Source organism: Ips typographus, linkage group LG8, assembly GCF_016097725.1.
Source record: "Ips typographus isolate SLU linkage group LG8, UJ_Ityp_2.0, whole genome shotgun sequence".
Classification (NCBI taxonomy): domain Eukaryota; kingdom Metazoa; phylum Arthropoda; class Insecta; order Coleoptera; family Curculionidae; genus Ips; species Ips typographus.
Window position 1 is genome coordinate 4434139 of NC_138429.1, and position 18454 is coordinate 4452592.

The 18454-nt window shown below is 33.9% G+C and overlaps 4 protein-coding genes across 5 annotated transcripts; 2 read left to right on the plus strand and 2 right to left on the minus strand.

The window, feature by feature from the left end:
• Positions 1-140: 140 nt before the first annotated feature.
• On the plus strand, positions 141-3816 carry LOC145732643 (solute carrier family 66 member 2). Of its 2 annotated transcripts, XM_081985053.1 has the most exons (5): positions 141-477; positions 529-665; positions 1777-1845; positions 2037-2253; positions 2335-3816. In XM_081985053.1, the coding sequence occupies exons 1-5, from the start codon at positions 275-277 to the stop codon at positions 2525-2527; spliced, it is 819 nt and encodes a 272-aa protein (XP_081841179.1). In that variant the 5' UTR covers positions 141-274; the 3' UTR covers positions 2528-3816. The 2 variants fall into 2 exon arrangements, with proteins under 2 accessions (XP_081841179.1, XP_081841180.1); XM_081985054.1 differs by lacking the exon at positions 1777-1845 and having other exon boundaries at positions 143-477.
• A 1450-nt stretch (positions 3817-5266) lies between these two features.
• mfrn (mitochondrial iron transporter mitoferrin) lies at positions 5267-13419 on the minus strand. The gene is made up of 8 exons (XM_081985037.1): positions 13070-13419; positions 12381-12600; positions 9975-10031; positions 8846-9021; positions 6791-7005; positions 6504-6736; positions 6324-6441; positions 5267-6268 (listed from the first exon to the last, which is right to left on the minus strand). The coding sequence occupies exons 1-7, from the start codon at positions 13184-13186 to the stop codon at positions 6350-6352; spliced, it is 1110 nt and encodes a 369-aa protein (XP_081841163.1). The 5' UTR covers positions 13187-13419; the 3' UTR covers positions 5267-6268; positions 6324-6349.
• A 638-nt stretch (positions 13420-14057) lies between these two features.
• Nedd8 (Nedd8 ubiquitin like modifier) lies at positions 14058-15362 on the plus strand. The gene is made up of 3 exons (XM_081985063.1): positions 14058-14261; positions 14962-15092; positions 15181-15362. Exons 1-3 carry the CDS (start codon positions 14244-14246, stop codon positions 15275-15277), a joined length of 246 nt encoding a protein of 81 aa, XP_081841189.1. The 5' UTR covers positions 14058-14243; the 3' UTR covers positions 15278-15362.
• Positions 15363-15409: 47 nt separating this feature from the next.
• On the minus strand, positions 15410-17697 carry LOC145732644 (ubiquitin-conjugating enzyme E2Q-like protein 1). Its single transcript, XM_081985055.1, has 5 exons — positions 17558-17697; positions 16891-17110; positions 16694-16838; positions 16402-16637; positions 15410-16352 (listed from the first exon to the last, which is right to left on the minus strand). Exons 2-5 carry the CDS (start codon positions 17021-17023, stop codon positions 16120-16122), a joined length of 747 nt encoding a protein of 248 aa, XP_081841181.1. The 5' UTR covers positions 17024-17110; positions 17558-17697; the 3' UTR covers positions 15410-16119.
• Positions 17698-18454: the final 757 nt, after the last annotated feature.

Below are 18454 nucleotides of genomic sequence, written 5' to 3' on the forward strand. Positions count from 1 at the left end.
ACTAACAATGACAGCAAAAAATACTTTCGGTCTCACTCTTATTTCATAGAATAGAAGAAGATAAACAAAGTCGGGGGACTCAGCTTTCCCATTTTTGACATCGTTGTCGAAGCAAAATGACAGCCGACAGTTCCACTACCACTATCATTCATTGACTATCATCAAATGTAAATGTCATCAATTATAAATTAAAAATAGAAATATGTTGATAGTAGTTTACTGCCTAAAAGCTATGTAAAGATTAACAAAACAGGCCACAAGTACAGTTTAAATCATGGATTGGGTGATATCGGACGAACTTTCCTTAACTGTGGGGAATGTCGTCGGCTGGATAAGCGCCGGGGCCATGATAGTGGGTGGCATAGTGCCCTATGTGCCCCAATATCTACAGATAAAGAGAACCAAAGATGTGGAAGGGTTTTCTATGTTGGTTTGCCTGGCCCTGTTGATAGCAAACACCCTTAGAATCCTATTTTGGTAAGTAAGGCTGGAAACTACAAATTGGATTCTAACTTAATTGGTTTGCAGGTTTGGAAATCATTTTGAGTATCCCCTGTTGATTCAAAGTCTTATAATGACCGTCACTATGTTTGTAATGATCCATTTGTGTGTTAAAACTAGAAATAAAAGCCAGTTGCATCAAGCTAGGCAACGGATATTTACAGGTAAGTTATTGAGCATTTTCAACATATTTTTTAAATTTATTTTGTTAAGTGTTGCTGTGATAAATATCATTTTTATACAACCATTTGCTACTAAGCACTAGTGGTGGTAGCCTAATAAACTTTCCATGTTAATGTCTGAAACAACCTGCATTTGTCTCAGTATTTGCTTTACTGAGTTAGTATTTTACTTAATACACATTTTGCAATAGTTTTACCTTATTAAGATAACTTTATTTTCTATTAATACCTGTGTTGATGCCTAGTTAATATTTCTTATTTCTCTATTCTGTCTTACTTATCATAGATTTGTTATACAATTTTAACCATTTACTATACCTATTACATTTTAATCTTTCAAATCCCTTGTGAAAGTTGTGAGTATTTGTCTATTAAAAACAAGTTAATTAAGCTACTGTACTGTACATCAAAATAAAGAATGAAAATGAATAATTAGGAAATTCTATCAAAACATTACAACATTAGCCAACAAATCTGCCTATTCTATTGTGTGTGTTCTAAGTGAGGCATTTAGTAAATTCTTTAAAAATAGTTCTAAAACTGAATTTATCTTCAGTTTTCCTTTACAATTTAATGTAGCTGAGAGTTTGATCTGTACTTAGATTACACACCAAATTAATCCTGATATCTTCTTAAATGTAAATAGGGCTTAAAGTAAAATCAGTCATTTTGTGAATTAGAAACTACTAACTGGAGTTACAAAGTTCTAATATATGAGAAAAATAATATATTTGTAAATGTAGCAAAGCTACAAGTAAATTCAGTCTATTTTCAAAATTTAACTAATTTAAAGCATAATTCTTTGTTGAATAAAATGTATGGACAAATTTTGTTTTGTTGTCTCTTTAGGAAAACCATATGTACTTATAAGTGGAGTAAACATTATTGTACATTTCACTCAAATTAAGAGAATACATCTACATAAAACATTATCCCTGTAGAACATGTTTATGGTTCTTGCTGTTTATCCGGTTCATGTTTTGTTTTTTCATTTTATTAAGTGTGTGACAATGCTTATTAATGATACCACAGCTATTACCTAATAACAGTTTAGAACGTTTTCTTATATTGTGTTTTCTTTTTTATTTGGCAGCTAATAGTCAAGAAGTTAAACAACTAAAGCTTCTTTCTGCACAACCCCGCCCTCCTCAGCGTTTAATTGGTAATAGGCTTGCATGTTTAGCTTTCTTTGCTTGTTTTAATTTTCTGGGTCAATTTACTTTTTAAAGCATGACTTACATATGTTGATAGTTGTTTTTGCATTTAAAATTTTTACATAAAAAAATTGTAATTAACTTTTTAAGTATTAATTATTGGATTTTAAAAATATGTGACGTTGGGATAACATTTCAGATTTTGATGCAAAGCATTTCTGGAACTGGTCAGATTTCCAGTCATATTTGGACTGCATGCTTGTCTTTACTATAATCGCTTCTCTTTTAATGTACCTGTTCATAGAGTATATATTTTTCGTCGAGTTTGTTGGTTTTTTGGCTGTGTTTACTGAGGCTATGCTGGGAATGCCTCAGCTGGTTAAAAATTATCAAAGTAGTTCCACTGAAGGAATGAGGTAAGTTGAATTCTGGATACTTTGATATAAACATTAAAACTAAAAATTTAAAAGAAAGTGCAACATTTACTAAAATTCTAGCTTGTCAATGGTCATCTTATGGACATTTGGGGATATGTTCAAGAGTCTTTATTTCATATTTCGCGATGCCCCAATGCAGTTTTGGATTTGTGGTTTTCTCCAAGTCACCATTGACTTGATCATTCTGCTGCAAGTGTACATATACAAAGGTAACAGTAACGTAAATCGACCTGGGGTGCATCGGATCGATTGAGTGGTCGTTCAATGGACGGTCGAGGAATGCAAACAGCACGAACAAACCAAAACCGAACTGACCGTGGTGGACGAGCGAACATACAGTGACAATTTGAGCTTCGCGTTAGTCAATGGTAATTGCGACCTGCGCGATACTATTGAAGATCTAAGCGCGTACGCGAAAATCGATCCGGACGAAACACAGAGCGAAAATTTTGTGGTGAGCGCCCAAGTGCATAACGAGGGTGGCGTGTTTGAGAAATGTTCGAGTGAATCTAGTGACAATATTACTAAAGATAGCAATAATGTAGAATATTTGTACAGGAATATTAATGGGGGCTGTTGCACTGGCGAAGATAATGGTGATAAGTTTCTTCAGACTTGCAGCGTTACATACAAGAAAAGTAGTAAAGTTAGCATGTTTATTCATAGACATACGTTATGACACACGATTTTAATAAAATGCTTCCGATTATTATTGAGGCTTCCAGTTTAACTTCATTATTGTGCCAGTTTTAGTGGGTCTTAAAAATAAATAGTTCCACGTAAATCTTGCATTATTTATTTCACAAGCTAGGGAAATAGTAGCTTGGATTAGCCATACGAATTAGTGAGAAGTGAGGCAGCTATTTTGTTTAGCAGATAATACGTTAACACAATGTATTTGGTTTTTGGTAGCAGTTCAAAATAGATAATAAAAAAGACCCACTAAAAATACTTTCTTTTTTATTATTATGCCTTCCTTTTATTGCCTGATCTTTGACACAAAACACATAATAATAGTAGACTTAATTGAATTAACTGGAGCTCTAGTTGACCAAATGACGTAGACCTAGACTAAAAGTGTATTAATTAGTTGAAGAATGCTTTATTCTGCTCACTTTTTTGCCAAGCAATACTGTTATTCTTATTTAGATTAAGTAGTCAAATTTATATTTGTGATGGTTAAGTGTAACGAAATTTTCAGACTTAAAATTGTGATAAAAGTCGGTTGATTAACTTTAAGATAATTAATGGTGTGTGTTTTTGAACTAGTAGGTAATCATGTTCTTCAGTAAAACCCTCAATAGTTATCGTTTGAAAATTTAAACCGTTACACTTGACTCAAATTGGTTTACTCAATATGCAGTTTAATTTATTTTCTTGTGTTAAGTACGAATTTATCAGCTTTTACTGCGTTACCTTGTTGCAATTCTGTGATTGTAGCATTTTTCCTAGTCATTCCCTTGTCAATTTGTCCGATGAATAATTATATCGTATATTACGTTACTATATGCTATTGTTTTAATATAACAGAAAATAATGCTGGTTCTGGTTTTAATTTTACTTAACATTATTTTGTTTTTTCCAAGAATAGTTATTTTGGCGTTTGAAGAGTTGAAAGAAGAAAATTACGCCCTTTTTTCTGCGCATGGTACGTAGGTAAAACATTTTACGCACAAATGATCTTTGAATGGAAAGTTTTGAACAACTAGTCTGGTTCGTTTTTATTTTAGCGTCCGTAAAATTAATCGAAAGTTCTAGACTTAAAATCATTGTTTCCACCCTTCTTCCAGGCCCACGTCGGCCATCACCTTTGCCTTGGATTATGTTTTGGAGAATTCTGTATTTGTTATTTCTCATGATATGGCCAAAATACTCTAATTTTCTACGCTTCACAGTAAACATGATTTCAGGCTGACATGCCATTCTTCAAAGTACTTCTTCGTTTGTAATTCTTTCTATCCAAGAGATTCTAAGAATTTTTCTGAAAATCCACATTTCAAAAGCTTGCAGGTTTTTTTCCATAGCGTCTGACAGCGTCCAAGCCTCCACACCATACAAAAGAGTGGAGTATATACCTATAACACATGACTATTCTCTTCAGAGCCAGATCTCGACCTGGCAGGAGCGGTCTCATCTGCATAAACGTACTTCTCGCTATTTGAATTCTATGTTTTATCTCCTGTGAATTATCCCAGTCCTCGTTCAACGTGCAGCCGAGATAAGTGAACTTTTCCTTCCTCTCAACTGGCTAATTGTTTAGGTATACACGCTACCTGGTTAGACTGGATTCAGCCCGTACTCCTCACTAGTTTGGTTGACCCTGTCTAACAACTCTTGTAGCCCCTCCATACTGTCCGATAACAAGACGGTGTCATCAGCATAGCAGATATTATTGATGATTTCACCGTTAACTCTGATGCCTCGATTTGTGTTTTTTAGAGCCTCCTTGAAAACGCTGTCTGAAAGGCAATCTAGGCGTAAACAAACATGAAACTGTGTGTGCGTAAAAATTATTTGGAATTAAATTTTAGATTATGCCCAAAATCAAACTTTGTTTGAAATGTTCTTCCAATTGCTGATAACTCTATTCTATAACTATTCCAATTTGATAACTCAATTTTTTGAAATCTCTCCGTTCTAGTAAATGTCTAAGTTGTGTGTACAGGGTGTTCCTCTACTTCTAACCAACGGTCTGACAGTTGTAGCAAATAAAACATTTTTTTTTAATTTTTAATCTCCGGAGGACTGTATCTTCCTTATGAAGATTTTTTCAGCAAAATGACACCTGCATGTCAACTTATTTTTTGATGAACTATCGGATAATGGATTATTGACATTTAAAACTGGACCACCCTGTATAGTCTCAAATACTTACCAATAAGTTTTTTTTTGCAGACAAGATAACCTCTTGCAGCTTTAGTTTTTTTTTTATACTGCCGCTTTAAAAGTTCCTTTTGCTTTTTCTTTCATGTAAGAAATAAAACAATTGATGTATTTATTTTGTGTAACATGTACCTATATTCAAACATTACTTTTTACAAAGTTACTTTTGTGATTTTACAAAAAAAAAACAACATTTTATGACACTATTTTAGAGTAAAACTAATGGGTTTTTTTTTAAGTGACAAGTACCCTTATCACGATGTGGTAGTGGTAAATCGCGGGGAACGTGTACACTATAAGGGTCGGAAGGAGATTATTTTGTCGCTCTATAAGGTCACCCGCTTAATCTTTGTTACGTTAAAAATATACTTTAATTTTTAAAACATCCCCATCATTACTCTGGTAGTTTTACTAATCTCTTTGTGAGGTGACCATATAGAAACAGACAACGAAAAGCGACTATAAACACCTACGAACTCAAAAAAACTAGTGCATCCGTTCGGTTCAAAAAACAGTGTATATGATAGTACCCCCATCTGAAAGAAGTCAATATCATACAAGAAAAAAAACAAGTTGATAAGGACTTTATCACAGCTTCAAAACGCCACCAAAGATGGCAAATACGTTAACAACTTACTAGTACAAATCTTCGTCATTTTTCCATCTATAACGCTAGAATTCCTTTAATTAAAAAATGGGGTTTTTAGAGGATAATAAACAAGGAAATTTTCTCTGGAATAAATACTTCCTACCGAAGTGAATCAACAATAATTAATAAATTTAATGTTGGAGTCAATTTCCACAACTATAGACTGTACAATAATTTTACACAGAAGTTTTATTATTGTCATATTTTCCCTAATATGACTTAAATCACAGAACTGTTTACCACATTACATACTACCGGTTTAGCTGTCACAAGCCTAAAAAATTTCGAAGATTCACACTATGTACCGTTTTTATTTTAAACACTATGTATACGTGTACTTTTTGACTACATGCGAGCGCCGGAGACAAAAATTACGGCGTTCCGAACCTGTCTCGGGGTTCTTTTTGTTTTTAAAGGGGATTTGCGATGTCTCCTGTGCCAGCTAGTCAAATCGTTTAGCGGCTAAAATAAATTAAGTAGTAAACCAAGTCTGACAAGTTTCAACGACTGTACTTACAGTATTTACAAGTGACGCAGTTATAACTAAGTGTGAGCCACGTCCAGAAGCGAATCTTTCTGTCGGTAATCTGCCTTGTGCATTGTGTTAAAAGATATTGACCCGTATAATCCAGCACCTGATAACTCAATAGTATTAATAACTAGGAAGGGATAGATGGGAATTAATTAAGATTCTCACCTGACATTGCTGGTAATTCTCTGGCCAATCCACTATCCCTACTCCTAAAATTGACTTTTTCGTAATGCGTTTGACTAGGGTGGTCGTCAGACTGATCGTGATGGATTTTTTCTTCCGCCAATACGGTGGTGGTAGGCGTGACTATCCTCAATTCTTGCGTGTTGCCTAACAGATACTTGAAAAATTCGTAGGTTGACCAACAAATCGCGGTTGATGGCATTTGGTACATTATCCTGAAAAACAGTTATAAACAACAGTTACAATAAAATGTCATTGACAGTTCTTACCTAGCTTGAAGGCCCCGGAAATAACCGGCAGGCCCTTTAAGTTGGTAAATCAGCTTCATAGCCTGCACCAATCCTTGCACTTTAGTGTTTTGTTGAGTATTTAATAACGTTTTGCAAACGTCCAAAGGTGTTGTCACTGCAGATGCTATAGCACCGGCTAGGGCGCCACTGACCATATGCGCGGCAGGGTCGTACTTCCTTTCTTTATTTGTTACCTAAAGAAATAATTTTGTAATACAGAGTTTTTATAGGTTTTGTCTTATGGCGGGTGCACACATCAAACCAACAAAACATAAAGTAAAAAAAATATATTATAATTATTATGCTTATATACGCCACTATTTTTCCAAAAAATGCACACCAGTTCTGAATTCTTCATAGAACAGAAAAGCAATGTAGTTTTGGGTACAACTTTCTGTTTTCGAGTCTGTATCTCCGTAAATCTTTGGGCCATGGTTTATATGGCAAACTAAAGTTATTTTTTGACGTTCAAACCCTAAAATACGACGTATTTATCGTGTATAACACCCTGTATAACTTCTCGCTTATTCTTTGCCAATGTCTTTTTCTTTAGTTCTAATTATTATTCTTATTGTATTCTCATTTCCAGGGTGCTCTTTAGCTTTATTCACGATTCGTTTCTTTCAGTTTATTGGTTGTGCTACAAACTATTTTACTCTTTGTTTTAGGCTTTTTATCATCCTTTGTTCGCTTTGTGTTGAACATTGTTTTAGTTATTAATTTGATTTCCGTCTTGCGAGAGACTACTTTGAAGGGAAGTTTATTTACTTCCAACAACACATTTAAAGCCTTCAAATTACTGTTCAAATTTTCCAGCTAGTAGTTAATCACGTCTATCTTCTTCTTATTGTGGTCGTTGCCAGCACAGGTAAAAAGCTGAAAAACATGCTTCTGGAGCTTCATCGAGCATCGCTGCAAATTGGACTTAAGACATCCAGGTAGTAGTTAACGACCAACCCCTGAAGGTTGTCTTGGAATACGTTTAATCAGGCCACAAAATTCAACTTGGCAAAGAAAATCAATCTTCTGAAATCACAAGAAGAATAGGCCTCTCCTGGGGCAGACTAGGATTTATCCTTAAATCTAGAGAATTTCCTATAAATTTGAAAAGGAGAGTGTTTGATGCCGGTTCTCACATATGGACTAGAGACAATGGCAATTACCCGCAAATTTGCCAATAAACTGCAAACCACCCAAGAAGCAATGGAGAGGGCTATGATAGAAATCACTCTAAGGGATAGAATCCGCAACGGGGGAATTCATAGAAGAACTAAAGTGACGGAAGTTCTAAGACTTGTGGCACAACTGAAATGGAGATGGGCTGGTCATGTGGCAAGGTAGGACGGCCACAGGTGGGCACATAGGATACTAGTTTGGCGCCCAAGAGAGACCAAACGGAGCATTGGTAGGCCCCAGAGTCGATATCCAGAATGTTGCTGGAAGGAATTTTACCCGGTCTGCTAGAAATAGAAAGGCGTGGAGGGATTTGGAACAGGCCTACATCCAGTAGTGGATAAATACGGGCTGAGCAGAAGATCTTTATTTCACCCAATCATCATTCGCAATTAAATTCACACCTTTTTCTGGCGCCTTACTTAAAAACACTTTTGAACTTCTCACCTGATAACAAAACAACCTTGAGTTATTCCTATTATTTTCTAGAAAATAAAAATCACGTCACAGATAGTCTGTAAGCATTACAATAATTTTCCACAATTAATGTGAATCGTAAATTTCTCCGTAACCGTGAACTTGTCCGTTAACTAAGCATTTTCAATATCTCTCTCTGTCGGTGGTTAGATGACGATGCAGATTAAGATTTCGCCATTTTATAACTTAACGACCTTAGATTTTTGTTATTTTGTGAAAAGCGTTCTAAACGAGTGCATTGCAAGAATTCCACTCGTTAACCTTTCTGACTTTCTGTACGCGTAAAAGCTAAACTTCAATATCATCATTTTGTGTCGTAGAATCGATTGAATGGAAATTACAGGAGACCGGAAATATTGGTTATGCACTTGTCGACATTCTTACCGTTTGAGCGAATTCGTATACCATAAAATGAATGCTTTGAAAGGGTACATTCATCGTTAGTTGTGTCGTGTATGATCGGTAAAATGCCCCAAAACCTTCTGTCCTGTAGATATTGAGCAAACAGCTGATCGCTGTCCTGTACGGTGAATTTACCATTTGCATCCTCTGCTTTACCACTGCAAAAATAGCAACATTTAAGGTTGTTAAAATAGCCGCAAAATTACACGAAAACATTAGGAGTAATTTAACATTAGACTAATTGCAAGTATACGAGGTCGTTTAACAAACACGACGATAATTGCTGTTAAAAATGCACATACGATTTTAAAACCTACTATTTCAAACATTCCGTCTTCTGTTCAGAATTTTACTTACAAAACCTGAAAACTTATGACGTCATTGTATTAATTTATTTTAGTGTTTGCCTATGAATACATTCAAGGTTAAGGTCAAGGTAAGATTGGGTGATTGAATCCTGGCATATAAATTTAATTGAAGGAAAGTTTATTATAAGCAAGCTAGTTGGGTTTTATTATTGTGATGCACTCACAAAACGGAAATTATTTTCCTTGAATATGTGTCAATTCCAATTGAAATTGATCTCTCTTACTGAGGATCTTATTAGGATTACTGCACTTTAATTCAAAATAATTCTTTTTCCACTCATGCCTTCCTGGAATTTCTAATAAACTTCGTTGTGCACTTGACTTTACGGAATTAGTTAAGTCAAATGTAGGGACAATTCATTCATTCAAATCACACACACCCATATCAGTTCCAACTTCTGATATTATAGAATCATAATCCTGAATTGATCAGTGAATTATTGTAAAACAAACGCATTCCATAAATTCTGCTAATCCTTTTCTAAACAAGGAGATTGAAACAATAATTACTATACCCTGTAATTTTGTCACTTGATATGTTACTAGACATACTACTACTTTTTCAAAAAAGTATAATAATATCAACATCTTTTGTTTCCAGTTCTAGAAAAATAGCGCTGACTGATATCAAAAAACGTGATATTTGCAATGCGCTTAGACGAGCATTCTTAAATTTAATACCAAATCACATATAAGCTTATTTTACTGGTGTGATGCAATTTCTTGTTGTGGAGTTTAATTACCTTCTGCAGGATTCATAACGCCATCATGCAAAAAGGTAGATATACAACCGGCCGCACCTGCAAAAAAAAATAAAGTTAATTAATTTTAGCATTAAAAATTTGGATTGTTACATAACCTAGTTGAATCTTGCTTAACCGTGTCAAGTTCGAGGTTTAATATTTGAATCACATTTAAAATGATCAAAATTTGCATCAATATTTACTATTGTTGATTTGATCTGGCACAAGAGAGACTATAACCTTATCAGAACACGTTTCGCTACTTATGTAATTAACGGAGTAACAATTATTAGTGATACTCCAAATAATCTTGACGTGCTTATGCATAATTCACACATACACTGATAATGTCAGGTTTAAACATATTTTTTTCCTAACCTTAGTTCAGGTTAACTATAAATACACACCCAACAATGAAATTGGTAGTAATAATAGGGGCCATTACCATAGTCCTTGAAAATTACTTCCATTTCCACCTATTTTTGTATCCTGCAATTAGTATTAATAATATAAACCCACAGAATGAAAATATTATGAGGAATAGCACCATATCAAACCAGGATTTGGAATATTCTGGGGAATTTAACCGACGCAATGACAATGACTGCATATTGATAAATAAAAAAACCACACTGAATCACGTGTTCGGTTTACTGATTAATTGATTGGTGCCTTAATCGAGGATCTTGCAGATTCCCCCCATTCCCAGAACTAAACGTGTTTAGACTAGGTGCTGTTTACCAGCCTGTAGTGTAGTGATCCTACGTATTTATTTAAGATTGCAATTGCTTATGTATTTCAAGGACATGAGTTGCGGATTCAATAATGGGACACTACATTTGTTGCTGGAAAATAAACCACTGTATTTAATTAAAAACTAATGTTCTTATTAAAAAAGTTTCTTACAACTCTTAGACCAATAACTGAAGTATTAGGAGGAGTAGGCATACAAAACACCACTGATAACACCCAAACAAGGTATAACATAACAACATAATTAAGTTGTGTTGTAAAAACTCTGCCATATATTTTAGTGCTTGATCATTATTAGGATATTAGAAATTACAAGTCATTTCAGTCATTCAGTTATCTGTTACACTATTTTATGAGTTATTGTTTTCGGTTTAAGTATCCACTTGAATTGTATTGATCTTGAAAACTATAGTAAATCTCCCAGACACTCCCCTAAAACCCCCAAAACTCACTTAAAACCATTATATTTCAAAACTAAATTTAAGGGATTATTTAGTGGACTACTATTATTATTTACCTTTTAACACTTTATGAATAATATTGTTCAGGCAACATGAAATGTATGTTCACTCATTTGAATGCAAATTATAAAATTATTCAAAACTGTATAGATAGAGAGTACAACTTGGCAAGACAAATTTAATTTTTTTACGTTTTGCCTGTGACTTTTAAAAATAGGGCATCCAAACCAAACATAATACCACACTTGACACTTGTAATAATACAAAAATCCATTATCTCTTAGTGAGAGATAATAGCAACTCCGATAACGGGCCACCGGTCTAATTGTAGTTGTTATTGCCTCCTTTATCAATATTATTTAATGTTCAGTGATAATTTCAACTACATGTGTTTGTTATGGATTGTATTTTGCATTTCACAGCACAAATTGTTCTGGCCACTAGAGACAACATTGTCACTCTTTTTAAAGTTAATGGTAGTACAAACCACAACCAACCACTTGCATTTTAGTTGTCTTATTATAGAGCTCTGATATACTGTTCAAATTGAAAAATCCTTGGTATGCATGTCACGTGAATGGAATGTTTTGCCAATATTTCAGCCACAGTGTTTCCAAATATAATTATCTTATTAATGTGATGGTGTTCAAAATTACATAAAGTTGTTGGCAGGTGTTGTTTCTACTAGTTCAACTTTCCTCAATATCAATTTTTCTCTAACTATCATGAAATATTACATTTTGTTGTTGTTGTTAAACTCTTAAAAAATAGAGGGTTTATTAACATTTGAATGGAAACACACTTCAAAGAACAAAATAGGTTTTGAATGTGGAATTCTTTAGATATTAAGCTGACAATTCAAAACAAAGCTGTGCTAATTTTTACATATATTAAATTTGAATAAGGATGATAATTAGCCAAAAGTTGTCTTGTTGTTTTTTTGTTTTGTCATCCAACTGTCCAGGAGAAATTTCTAATTCCTCTTACTTTAAAAGGTGATAAATCAAAGCAACTGTCTTACTTGTAATTTGTGTTGTTGTATTGTGGTTTCATATAAAATTAATATCATTTGTGACTGGGTTTTTGAATATGTCATTCAATTTACATGCTATTTTAATCTATAGCCTAAAAAATCAACTTGAGGCTGCAAAATAACTACCAATAGAGAAAGTAATTGATGACCAACACTTACCATAGCATAGTGTGTTGTATCTGGCACTGGGAACCATTTCAGTGAGAGTTTCTTTGAAAAATTCATAAGAACTGAAGTAGAGGGCATGTGAGGGACCAGCCCCCACTACCATGGCACCCATACCTCTAATTGGCCGAAATATGCCCTCCTGCCTCACCATTTTGATGAATGTCTCACTAATACCTTCAGTTCCTGCTGTGGCCAGGGACTGCATTCTAGTCTTAAAATTAAAAATATACAAGATTATTAAAAGTAAGGACCTTAGAAAAGAAAATTTTGATAAATCTTAAAGATTGTTATGTTTACCTAAATTCATACTTTATGATTAGATTTTTAAGAAAAGTTAGAAACTAACTTAGCATCTCCAGTTCAATTATTATTACCAAATTGTCTTGCATTTAAAGTTTAAAGTTTCATTGATCCCCAGTTCAAGTAGGTAATAAATATGTCAAAAAAATGTTTACAAACAACTTTATAGAAACTTAAGTTTGAATACTTATTTAGACTCTAATTAACCTTTCAAGCAGTGTCCAAATGAACTGAATGGCCCAGAATTGAACAGTTGAGTGTAAACCAGATTTCTCTTCTACCAGAAATCACACCACAACGACCTAACCTCAAAAAAGTAAACTTTTGATTTTCTCCATAGATATTTGGGAAAATTGTGAAAGACACCAACTGATACTCACTTTAACGGAATCCAAGGGATACATTACGCAATGTTCCATAATTCCGGCAATAGCCCCCGCCGTCATATGGGTTCCGATGCTGTCTGTTGGAAGAGTTTCATAATCATCCACATTCATTTTTAGATTTGCCAAGTACGGCTGCTGTCGGCTTTGATTCTAATCAAATCTGCGTTAGAACGTTTCTTGAGATTATCGGCGAGCCGTTGCGAACGTATCAAGCTGCTTGTTAATTTCCTTCTTTAGTTTTCACGAAAATTTGGTTTCGCGAACGTTTTTTAATTCTCGCTCTTGAGAACGTCGCACACGAGCACATCCAACGTTTACTATTGGAATGAAACTGACACTGACAAAGTGACAAATGACACTGACGTTTATTGATAGATAAGCGCACGCTGGCAATGTTGCCATTTATACGATTTTTTTTTGTGATAATCAAGTTTAAGGATCAATCACCATATTATCCGGAAATACAGTGACAAATTATAAATAAATACAATTATTGCTACTGAATGTGATTATCATTTATTGATTTTTAATTTTAATTCTGTTTTCAGATTAGTGATAGGATTATAGTGTTAGTGAGGGCTTTTCTGTTAAAGCCTGCACGCATGCACGCTGATTACACACTTCTAATCAAATCATTATTTATAGTTTTGTAGGGAGGTTTAACTTTAACACGAATTACATGAATTTTTTGTGTATTGTTGGTTGCCTGAAACAATAAAAGTTTATTTGCGTTATTATTGAACTCCCTATACATCGTAGGCTTAATGAAGGAGGAAGGCGCTTGAACATAAGCGGCTTGAAAAACTGCGATCTCTACAAGCTGCTATCTCAAGCGGCTTATTCAAGTCAAGTCTCTTTTTTAACAGGCTTGAACTTACCAAATCTATTTGAATCGGCTACGATGTATGGGGGGTCAGTGTTTTTAGATTGAACTTGGCAAACAGCTCGGTAAAGCGCTGTCAAATATGTCAGTGTCAATGTCTTTTCTTTCAATTTGCCGGCTGTCACTTTGGTGTTTTTCGATTTTTCAATTTCATCTCTATCCAATAAGTTTCAAAAATAAATTTAAGAAAAATCGACTTTTGCAATCTTTTTAAACAGTCAATACTTACTGGCCCAGTATAAGTAGGTATAACTTTACCAAGAAGTATCAAATTTCACCGAAAAAATGCTTATTAAAGTAAAGGTAAGTGAGGTTATGTAGCTTCAATTAATTTTAAACTAAAAACCAACTAAATAAACATTTTTTGTGTAAAATATTTTGTTTTACCACTACATTTATAAGGTGGACAGAGAGCTACCCTTGGTCAAGCTTCTATAGTTTGTACCAGTGGTACCATTTTGTCCTGACGAAATAATATGTAAATGCATTGGATTTACATTCCAGGCAGTTTTTCAGTAAATTGGTACAAATATGTTATTAGTTTAGGGTGTAGCCCCTGAAGATGTCATCCAATTGAGAAAACCTTGGGATGACCTTGTTATCATCAATACTACTCAGAAACAGCAATAGTAATATTAGTAATACACCCTGTCAAAAGCTGGGTTAAAGCTTTTTTTATCCCCTATCTGTCTAGATCTATCTATCTAAAATTATAAGCATGTTTTTATTAGGTAATATAATAGGTAATAGTATTCAAGTTTTTAGAAGAATAACATAAAAAAAAATTGAATGATTTTTTTAAAACCCAGATTTCTGGTAGAAGAAGAAGTTTTGATTTTAATTAAAGGTTTCACTTGGGCCCTTGGGCCTCAAACAGCAATGTCTGAATGGAAAACCAAATCTCTTAAATCACTGTTAACTGCATTACTGTTAAACTAATATTTATTATTGTTACTTTTAAAGTAATCTTGTCAAACTATAGTGTTCTTATCTTTTAATGCAGACTTTGACTGGAAAAGAGATTGAAATTGACATTGAACCAACAGACAAAGTGGAACGAATTAAAGAAAGAGTTGAAGAAAAAGAAGGCATTCCACCACAACAACAGCGATTAATTTTTTCCGGCAAACAAATGTAAGTTTCCTTGATTTTTCCACTGTACTTATTAGTTGTAAATTAATTAGCTGAAAAGAGTAATAATATTAGTTCATGTAACTTGAAGGAATGATGAAAAAACTGCACAGGACTATAAAGTTCAAGGCGGCTCTGTTCTTCACTTAGTATTGGCATTGCGGGGTGGACTATGTTTGGTCTATTAGAAAGGAGGTCATGCATTAACTATTAATTTATATTATATTTTTATTAAGTAATAATTAATAATTAAATCAAGCCTTTATTTGCCAACTTACCGTTCCCATTATTCCTATCTGCACACATTAAAAAAAAGAAAGAAATCTGTAAAAACTTTATTTAGTAACATTATCACACCAAACATCAAAAGCTTATTAATTTCTATTCCTAGAACACTACTTCACTAGTAAATACCTCAATAAATATTTACCAAATTTTGAAATAACATAAACACAATAAATACTGCACTATATGATTTGTATTTAAACGGTGATGACATTATTTTAATTGAGATTTAGTTGGCCGGATTAACTCTACTATCATAAGTTTATTCGCGTGTTTGTGCTTCAAACTTAACAGAAACAACTGTATAATTTATCATTAAATAGGTTACACAAACTGTGGTAAAACATTTAAAACACACCTTAATAAACTTTTGGAAGACTAAACTTTTATGAATTACTTTGTGTGTTTTGCAGGTATCTTGATTGCTTTGTTGCTACCTTGTAAAACTCAAAATAATTCAATCTCATAAACTATTAAACTTAATGAAATATTTATTAACAAGAACAACTATGCTAGTAATACTGTTTGTCTTGAACTTCAGTGAAATGTTCACTATTTGATTGTAAATCATAATTTTGATTACTAAGTGCAAAATCTCACTTGAAGTTTTTGGCACAATGAGGTTGGCTGACCTGGAAAACTATGCTTGAGTGTTATTATTTGGCCAGTCTAGGAGCAACTGTTATTTTGTACATTTTTCACTCCTCCAAGTGAGGATTTTTGACAGATTGAATTTATAAAGTTCCTATCCATCCGCTAAACTTGGAGTAACCCATCCGTATTTATCGTGGGTTCTCACAAGAGACCGAAAACTTTCCTCTGCCGTTCTTCTGCTAAACACTTTTTGCCCTTTAGTTTTCCGTTGAATTCTGCCCTGTCCTTTGACCACACTTGCGGCAAATTGCATTATGACCGCTTCCACTGTATAGGCTGAAGCCCAGCCGCGAGGTGTTAGTAGTTCCATACAAATAGCCCCACCTAGAAAAAGTGTAAACCATTTTGATATCAACCCGCTTTTTAATTGTACCTTCCATGATGAATCCTTTCTCAATCCTAGGTGAAATAAGCCTCATAAAAGGAGGGGCAAATGGAAAATTGTCAGGAAAAATTAGGTGCAACAAAATATAGCGGATGCCAAGCTCCACCATGTCTTGCATTAGGTCACTATCATCGTCCACTTTGTACACTTTGACGTACCATTCGAATAAGTTGTCATCTACGAGCTCTACGCTGAATATTGGCTCTTGTTGGGAGTTTTTTAATCTATAAAGTACTATAAATTTTAGCGGAGTTTTGAGCAAACATAATGTATAGTGTACCTTTGTAAATCTCGAAATTCTTTCATCAGTCTTTTGGCACGAACAGTTTTGTTTTGGGATGCAGTCTCATCTTTTTGGTTTTTGGCGCTGAACCCTGGCGAGGGTGATTGGCTTGAGCTTGCGGGTGATACTGTGTCTTTGTAACCTACAATGAGTTTATTTACCAATTTCAGATAACCAACCACTTTGAAAGTTACTTCTTAATAATCTACGTGCTGGTGATCCTTGAGCCGACCCACTTGGTTTGCTGGGGCCTTCATCTTTATTGTGTGAGGATTTGAACAGTCTTCTAAAAACCGCGGTTACTTTTTCTTTTGGACGAATATTCATTGTGCTGCGCGTCCCTTATTCAATGCGTATACTTCCTAAATTCTATATGTCTTAATGAGTATTGCGCTATTACATATTTCCATTTACCTAAAAAATTACAATCATACTTGAATTTGATAGTTGACTTTGAGCGATTAACCGTCATTTATCAATTTTATTAGCTATTAAATTATCTTGCAGTAGTAGTACAAAAAGTATGTAAGTAAACAGTAGCATTGTTGATATATCAGTTTTTATCAGTAGCATATTAGTGCAATGAGAGTGAACCGCCCTAAAGTTCACTTAAGCGTAACTATAATATTTCATTTTGAATAATGAGAATGCTTTTACTTAAGCAGATAGCACACATTTACTGTATTTATAAATGGGTCGTTGCCTCCTTTCTATGTACACATACGTTTTTACTTAAAAAGGACGTCACAGTTTTTTTGAATAATCAAAATAAACCAAAATGCAGCTTCTCTAGTAACACAATTTCCCAACGGTAATAAATTTCAATGGGTTCAACGCTTAAATCACATATTAAACACTCACCTAGGGTTATCGGTAAAATCCCATTTTCAATACAATCTCGATAACAAAACAGCAGAAAACGCTTATCAGGCCCTCCGACAACTCTCTGCTTTAATATTTTCAGGGTTCGAACGTATTGCGCACATCAGAATGTCGATCGATTCTGTTGTCCTCCAGTGTTGCGCTTCTTCTTATCGTTCCGGCGTTTGTTTTTCAAAATCTCTATTTACAGGAGATAATAATGTATTCATTTTTATGTGTGGCCTAATTTTTTAAAGATTAATGCTTGTTAACGTGCCATACTTAATTAGTATAATTTTTAGTGATGTAGGTTACTAGGAAATTTTTGTGTCTACAAGTTTTGTTAAGAAAAAAACGAGAATTAAAAGTCTTAGAAGAAGCTTTCTTAGAATAATGTCCATTAAATATATGGAGAGTTGCTCATTTTTGTGGGCGGCAAAATGGCGTTTAAGAAAGTCAAACATACACAAAGTTTCAATTTTGTTACATTGTCTTCATTGTCGTTCATTGTCATTGTCAGAAACTAACAGAGAGCTTGCAGAGAAAAGCATACATATAAATAATCTGATACTAGTTACTAGCAATTTTTTGCATTACAAAAGACTTTCCTAACAAAGCAATGTGTCCTGAAAACTGCTAACATAGAGATTACCAACAGAACTTTTTTTAGTTTTTTTAGGTAAAATTAGTTTAGCACTTTAGAATTGACAATTTTTTCAGTGGCTTATGGGGAAAAAACTCAGTCCTGTAGTTACAACGCGGTTTCCATAAGACATTTTAAGATGTAAACCACAAGGCGCAACTTATGTACAAAAATATTTACAAATCTGCGATAAGTAGATTACGATTTTTTTGTGGTTGGAAGAGAACAACTCTATTTCACAATTTTATTTCATT

What these genes read in the sequence shown, in the direction of transcription:
- mfrn (XM_081985037.1), bottom strand. Translation starts at nt 13,186, where the DNA reads ATGAATGTGGATGATTATGAAACTCTTCCAACAGACAGCATCGGAACC. An exon ending in ATCCCTTGGATTCCGTTAAA is followed by an intron (nt 12,601 to 13,069) that starts GTGAGTATCAGT and finishes TTTAATTTTAAG; the next exon opens with ACTAGAATGCAGTCCCTGGC. An exon ending in ATACAACACACTATGCTATG is followed by an intron (nt 10,032 to 12,380) that starts GTAAGTGTTGGT and finishes TTTTTTTTGCAG; the next exon opens with GTGCGGCCGGTTGTATATCT.
- Nedd8 (XM_081985063.1), top strand. An exon ending in ATTTTTTCCGGCAAACAAAT is followed by an intron (nt 15,093 to 15,180) that starts GTAAGTTTCCTT and finishes TGTAACTTGAAG; the next exon opens with GAATGATGAAAAAACTGCAC.
- LOC145732644 (XM_081985055.1), bottom strand. Translation starts at nt 17,023, where the DNA reads ATGAATATTCGTCCAAAAGAAAAAGTAACCGCGGTTTTTAGAAGACTG. An exon ending in AGCACGTAGATTATTAAGAA is followed by an intron (nt 16,839 to 16,890) that starts GTAACTTTCAAA and finishes AACTCATTGTAG; the next exon opens with GTTACAAAGACACAGTATCA. An exon ending in GAAAGGATTCATCATGGAAG is followed by an intron (nt 16,353 to 16,401) that starts GTACAATTAAAA and finishes CACTTTTTCTAG; the next exon opens with GTGGGGCTATTTGTATGGAA.
- LOC145732643 (XM_081985053.1), top strand. Translation starts at nt 275, where the DNA reads ATGGATTGGGTGATATCGGACGAACTTTCCTTAACTGTGGGGAATGTC. An exon ending in TAGGCAACGGATATTTACAG is followed by an intron (nt 666 to 1,776) that starts GTAAGTTATTGA and finishes TTTATTTGGCAG; the next exon opens with CTAATAGTCAAGAAGTTAAA. An exon ending in AGTTCCACTGAAGGAATGAG is followed by an intron (nt 2,254 to 2,334) that starts GTAAGTTGAATT and finishes CTAAAATTCTAG; the next exon opens with CTTGTCAATGGTCATCTTAT.